This window comes from Mus pahari, chromosome 14 (genome assembly GCF_900095145.1).
Source record: "Mus pahari chromosome 14, PAHARI_EIJ_v1.1, whole genome shotgun sequence".
Classification (NCBI taxonomy): Eukaryota; Metazoa; Chordata; class Mammalia; order Rodentia; family Muridae; genus Mus; species Mus pahari.
In genome coordinates this window covers 69,434,441-69,441,058 of record NC_034603.1, presented here as the reverse complement: position 1 = coordinate 69,441,058, position 6,618 = coordinate 69,434,441, and the positions used below count along the sequence as shown (strand labels likewise).

Below are 6,618 nucleotides of genomic sequence, written 5' to 3'. Positions count from 1 at the left end.
TTAAAAGAATTGAAGTCATAGGATGTGTTCTCTGGGTTTAGTGAAACCAAACTGAAGATCAGTTAACAGCAAAACAAAAGGAAAACTTCCAAATGTTTGAAATCGTGCCTGATACAACTCAGGCAGGCCATATAAGTCTTGGGGGAGAGGGGGATGGGCTCTTTTAAGTGTTGAAAATAAATAGGCACTCAAGTGAGGAGAAAGTCAGGTTTTTCCAGCCAGAGGGGATAAGCATAAAAGTTAATGGGAGAGGGACCTGAGGTATAGTGAAGCTGGTAGAGCGCTTGCCTAGCAGGCATGAAGCCCTGGGTTTGATACCCAGTCCGGTATAAATCCAGCGAGGTGCCTCATACTGTAATCCCAGTGCTAGAGAGGTAAAGGAAGAGAATCATGAATGTAAGATTACTCGCATCTAGTTAGCAAGTTCAAGGCCATATATAGATACAAATTAGGAGCTGAGATGACTCAGTAAAGCACTTACAGCATAAGATGAGGACCCAAGTTTGGATTGCTAAGCGCCCACATAAAAGCCAGGTTTGGGGGTGGCACAGAGACAGGCAGATCCCTGGCGCTCATTGGCCCTCATTGGCCCAGCAGCCTAGGTCTCTCAGTGGGCTCTGGGTTCAGTGAGGGGCCCTGTCTCAAAAGCAAGTGGTTGAAGAAGACACCGAGTGTCAGACCGGGGGCCTCCACACTCATGTGCACGCACACACAAGTGCATACACATACAAGTGCATACACATAAGTTCACACATGCACACACATACAAGTGCACACACACAAGTGCACACATGCATGTGCACACACGCACATACACACACACACAAGTGTATATCCTCTCAGGAATACACAGGTGCACACACACAATAAAAGTTAAAGGCTCATCATGTCCTTCCATTTGCTTGCCCTGTTTTTGTTTGTTGTTTTTTGTTTTTTGGGTTTTGTTTTTGTTTTTGTTTTTGTTTTTTGTGCCAAGCTTTATTGTAACATCCTAAGACAGAGAATGCAGCCATTTCCGTGATGTTTTAAGATCCTGAGCAGCGAAGAGATCTTAGGGTCTTCTTGGTGTCTTTTCCATGGTGAGTAACCTTGTATTCAGAGGAAGGGAGGAGGAAGAGGAGGAGGAGGAGGAGGAGGAGGAGGGGGGGGAGGAGGAGGAGGAGGAGGAGGAGGTGGTGAGGGAAGATATCAACAGTATCACTGTTCTTTGGGGAGCCTGGGTATCCATTTATCTTCCCTTCCTCCCTTGAAGGCACAGCACCACGTTATTAATTATATATCTAAGAACATAAGATGCTCAAATGGCCATGCCTTTTATTAGGAACTTAGCTGTAAAGCCTAGGCCTCTTGTTTATGTTTTTTAAATTTAAAATACTTTTAAAAGTTATTATTACAGGGTGGGACTCAGTACAAATGTGGACGTCAGAGTGGGCAGAAGTCTCCTTCCACCTTTCCACCTGAAGCTCAAACTCAGGCCACCAGGCTCCCACCTTTACCTGATGAACCACCTGGACATCCCCTGTTAATGTCCCATTGGCAAAGATCACTTCCCCTTCGACTCCCACAGAGCCTCAAAGCTGGTGACAAGAAACACCGTTTCCAGAAGAATGAGCGAGCTCTTGGCTCCCTGAGTGGGGTCTTCATCTCTTCCCCTGCGCTAGGTCCCTCTTGGCCATAAATGGAATTGCAAGGCTTTGGTAGTAACTGGGATGGCAATATGCTGTAATAAAAAGAACATACCTATTCTTGGAAGAGAAGATATCTTGTTGTGTTTCTGATATATCGCCTTGAATTCTTGAGAGAAAAAAAAAATCGGAAAGAAGGCACGTCAGTGTGGCATGCTGGTCTGAGAGTTGGAATTCTAAATCCCTAGAATGGCTTAGAGAAGGTGGAAGAGGAGTAGAACACTGCTCATGGCTCCTCGGAGCTTGACTGCCTGGCTTGTGTGTTGAGGCAGGCTCTCAATACTAAGTAGTCCTGGCTGTCCTCAAACAAGTCATGCTCCTGTCTCAGCCTGTGCACCAACTCTCCCTTTTTTACATTTGAAGAATTGTTCCTAAATGGGGCCAATCAACCACATACAGGGTCACATTGCCCTTCCTCAAATTTGGGGCAGGGTTGCTGCCCAGATTTTCTGAAACTGAACTCAGTAGCTTTATCACCAAGAGGCCTTTGGCCGTTCCACAGTTTGCATCTGTGAGCGATGCTTGCCATGTGGGGCTTTTCTCTGACCGTGGCATTTCACATGCTTGCCTAGCATAGACTAACTTCAGGTACACCTGAGACTATGATAAGGGCGTCCACATGCCTGCCAGTCCATCTCCGATGACCTGCGGTCATAGTTGGGTTTGCGATCACTCAGCCTCCTTAGAATGCCCTGGTTTTCCATGGTGATTCTTACTAGTTCTCGGTTCCTTGATTCTCTGTTTAAGCTGAAAAACACAAAACCAGGGCAGGGACAGGCGCGTGGTCAAGAAGAACATGTCTCCGGGATGGGATGAAAGTTTGGGGCAGTGCGCTCTAGGAAATACACCAAGTGTATTTCATCAGTAGCCCCCAGCTTCACTGCCTGCTAAACGTCTGCTCCCTAGACACGAGGTAGAGCTTAGGACTTAGTGTTGAGCTCAGACTACACTCCAGATCGAAATGACTCCATATTGCAGAAGACAGTCTTCATCCTGTGCCTTGCCCTGAGAGACACCATTTCACACGCAGCTTTTGACTCTATTTTGAGGAGAGAGGATGAGTCTGTACCTGGGCGGATATGCGCATAGCACCATCTGTCCAGTGCCACCCACATGTCACAGACTATTTATTCTGTGGAGTAGAGAGACTCCTGTCCTATACATTTGTAAAGGTTAATTGGAATTGTCAGGGCACATGAGCACATTAAAACTATATGAGAGGGCTGGAGAGATGGCTCAGAGGTTCAGAACACTGGTATGAGCTTCCAGAGGTCCTGAGTTCAATTCCCAGCAACCACATGGTGGCTCATAACCATCTATAATATAGTCTGGTGTCCTCTTCTGGTCTGCAGGCATACATACAGGCAAAACACTGTATCCATAATTAAATAACTCCTTTTTTTTTAAAAAAAAAAAAAAAAAAAAAAAGAGAGAGAGAGAGAAAAACTAGGCTCAAGAGCTGGGCACACACCTTTAATTCCAGCGCTCCGGAGGCAGAGAGAGACAGGCAAATCTCTGTGAGTTTGAGGCCAGTCTGGTCTACAGAGTGAGTTCCTGAACAACTAGGGCTACACTGTTACAAACCAAAACCAAAACCAAAACCAAAGCACACACACCAAAACAAAACAAAACCCAAAACAAACTAAACTAAAACAACAACAACTACAGTAACAAACCAGACTAAGAAAAGAGAATAACTCTCCCGGACCCCATAAAGAAGTGAACATCTGTCGTCTGACCAGATGTGGATCAAGGGGTAGACCAAGAAAAGCTCCTGACTGTCCCAAGCCCTTCAGGACACCTCAGCTCCCTCTGTTGATTCTTGAATTGTCACCTGCCTTGTCCCATTCACCCACGCAGACCTGAAATCTCCCAGTCCCTCCATTTGCTCATCTAGACCAGGCTAGACCCTTTTGCCTCTGAAGCTGGACTCAACTGTATAGCTCAGGTTGACCCTGCTACCTAATTCTTCTGTCCATAGCCCCAGCATCCTCTCCAGCAAGACCTTCCTCTGGGTTCCCTTAGGAAGACAGGGTCTCCTCTCTGTCATTCCCCAGCTTTGTGAATGGCTTTCTTCTTTAAACTCCTGTAATCATTCTGTAACCTACACATACATGTGTACAGAGAGACGTATTTCCTGTGTGGCTTGTAATGTGGATTCTAAGAGTTAATATAGTAACTAAGAATAAAAGAACCCGTTTATCTCAGGCAGGGAGAACCCCCCAAAACAAACAAAAACAAACAACAACAACAAAAACAAAGTGTAAGTATTTGGCAAATTGCCACCAACGAAAGCCGAGGACTGTGAATATTACCGGTAAGTCCCAACGTTGTGGGAAGACACAAACACGTTCATCTATGTTTCTGACAAACGCTCATGACTTCAGTGTGTTGTAAACATCCCTCCCAAGGGTTATAATGTGAACTAGGATCAGAAGCTTGGTTTAGAGAAACAGGGATGGCTTCCCAGTGAAGAGGGTGCCCCTTGTGCTATGAGGTTCCAGTGCAGATGGCTGTCTCTGCAGAAAGCAAGCAGCCCCCCACACCAAGGCCAACCCCAAATCCACCAATCCATCCCTCCATCGCTGGAGCCCCCAGCCCCCAGAACTGAGAAGCGGTCGCTTACCGATTTCCATCTGAACCAATACTACTAGTGAGCATTTTGCCAAGGTGTGCGAGTGTGTGCTTGGGACAAGCTCTGGAGGGAGCTGAGGAGTCTCTGAAAGGTGGGGATTTCACACCGAGAAAGGCTGAAGCTTGGCAAGCCCTCAATCTTCAGAGCAAGGGTCTCTTGCTTCTCTCCAGGATAACAACATCCTTTGAGTATACCTCTCTCAATCAAACCCCAAGATAAGGTTGAGTTCTATGAGAATAAAGTGCAGAGATGGGGGGGAGGGAGAGGGAGGAGATGGGGGAGAGGGAGCGAGGGGGAGGGAGAACACTACCTTTTTGAAAGATACTCGTTCCAGCAGTCCACCTTGGCAGGGCCTCGATAGGCATTCGCGATTTTCTGACACAGTTGTCTATTTTCATATTCAATTTTGTCGATTCTCTTTTGTTCACCCTGGCAAGAAACCCCACCGTCGTGACATCACTCCCTCCTCTGTGACTTTGAGGGAAAGGGGGCATGTTGAGAGGCCTGGTGGAACACCCCCCCCTCCCCGGGCAGAGCTTAAGGAAACAGTGACTATGGGGGAGGAATGTTAATGAATCTTTAGGGTTCGTGGGTATTCAGAAGGCTCTGGGGAAATGGGTGTCTCTTAAGGCCAAGTTAAAAGCCAGGCAGTGGTGGCGCACGCCTTTAATCCCAGCACTCGGGAGGCAGAGGCAGGTGGATTTCTGCGTTCAAGGCCAGCCTGGTCTACAGAGTGAGTTCCAGGACAGCCAGGGTTACACAGAGAAACCCTGTCTCCAAAAAGGAGAGGGGGTGGGGGGGAGAGACAAAGATAAGAATCAATAAAATACAGCCACAGGTGGCAAGAGTACCTGGATTTTGCTCAATTTTAAAATGTAATGTGTGTGTGCCATTGGAGGTTTGGTATCCACGGCAGGCTTCACTAGGGGGGGAAACATTGTTACACGGTGGGATCCTAGCAGCTTCAGAAACCCACCGGGCCACCCGACCCACCCCAACCACCCAGCATCCCACTTTTGAATTTTGACAGAGATCCAGCCTAGCAACTTCAACTAGGTTTAATTCCCCCCCCCCATCTCTGGAGAACTCGGGACAGAGGAGACAGAGGGCTGATAATCTATCAGGATGGACAGAGCCGGTAGAATGCCAGCTCACTACACCAGAGACCCTGGGTTTGGTGCCTAAACCAAGTGGTGATGGGCAGGCCATAATTCAGCACTCCAGAGGTAGTAGCCAGTGGAGGACTGGGAGTTCAAGGTCATCTATGACCCTCAGCCAGCTCCTGACCCCCCCCCCCAGACTACGTGAGCCCCTCTCTCAAAAATCCATAAGGACAAACTTCCCTTCAATCGGAGGACATCTTTTCCCCAACCACTTCGTAACATTCCTAGAGAGTCTATTGGACACTGAGCTCTTATTTTCTAACTTTGGCGCTAAAGAGTTTAAAAAATTGAATTCTTTCTAGCACACGAATGCTTAAGCAGAAGACAAAAGCCTACCACTGATGATCATTGTGTCCCACATCACCCCACAGCTAGGGTTAGCATAGTTTCCTCTCACTACTCTTTTTGATGGAGGCTTCTAGAACTCCAAATGGTGGCAAAGGCCAGCGCCAGCTGCCCACTTACCTATTTGTACTCTATTTTTGTGCAATATGTAGTGGCCAAAGTCCAGTTTCTTCCTGAAAGTTGTGCTTTGCCTGTGATTAGAGACGATTACAGGGTAGGCCAGATATTCCAGGGAATTGTTCATTTTCTCCTCCTAGTCTAACTTCAGAAATGAGACACCTTGGCTCCTCTGTGAGGCACTTAGCTCTCCCCATGACAAGGTGTCATAGTTACCCAGTTATGACATCAGGGACAAGTCTCAGTGGAGAAAGAGGAGAGAGGAGCATGTTTGGTTGTCTCCGGGCACTTTCTAAAAGTTTTCTAAAATTTATATAAGGCAATGGGGTGCGGGACAATCCGGTATTTATATTCCCTGTGTTATGATTCGGTCAAGGTAAGTGGCGCTTCTTTTCTTCCCTAAACCATTTGTAATTCTGTGCTAAGTCAGGTCCATGTCAGGAGGAAGGAAAGGGGGCTTTGGAGCTCCTCACGTGCCTGGGAAGTAGATGTTTCCAAGGCTGGAGGAGAAAAGAAAGGCATGATGTCCCTGCCTAGCACAGGCAGAGGCTCACGAAGGGGCCATTTGAGCTATGAGCTAAGAAGTCACAGTTCCGGGTTGGTGAGATGGCTCAGTGGGTAAGAGCACCCGACTGCTCTTCCGGAGGTCCGGAGTTCAAATCCCAGCAACCAC

The 6,618-nt window shown here is 47.4% G+C and overlaps 1 protein-coding gene across 1 annotated transcript; it reads right to left on the bottom strand.

Moving 5' to 3' along the window:
- Positions 1-952: 952 nt before the first annotated feature.
- Positions 953-6,130, bottom strand: Cfap97d1 (CFAP97 domain containing 1). The gene is made up of 6 exons (XM_021213881.1): positions 5,949-6,130; positions 5,172-5,242; positions 4,631-4,749; positions 2,309-2,432; positions 1,741-1,794; positions 953-1,088 (listed from the first exon to the last, which is right to left on the bottom strand). Exons 1-5 carry the CDS (start codon positions 6,070-6,072, stop codon positions 1,741-1,743), a joined length of 492 nt encoding a protein of 163 aa, XP_021069540.1. The 5' UTR covers positions 6,073-6,130; the 3' UTR covers positions 953-1,088.
- Positions 6,131-6,618: the final 488 nt, after the last annotated feature.

What these genes read in the sequence shown, in the direction of transcription:
- Cfap97d1 (XM_021213881.1), bottom strand. Translation starts at nt 6,072, where the DNA reads ATGAACAATTCCCTGGAATATCTGGCCTACCCTGTAATCGTCTCTAAT. An exon ending in CAAAAATAGAGTACAAATAG is followed by an intron (nt 5,243 to 5,948) that starts GTAAGTGGGCAG and finishes TTCCCCCCCTAG; the next exon opens with TGAAGCCTGCCGTGGATACC. An exon ending in TAAAATTGAGCAAAATCCAG is followed by an intron (nt 4,750 to 5,171) that starts GTACTCTTGCCA and finishes GTTTCTTGCCAG; the next exon opens with GGTGAACAAAAGAGAATCGA.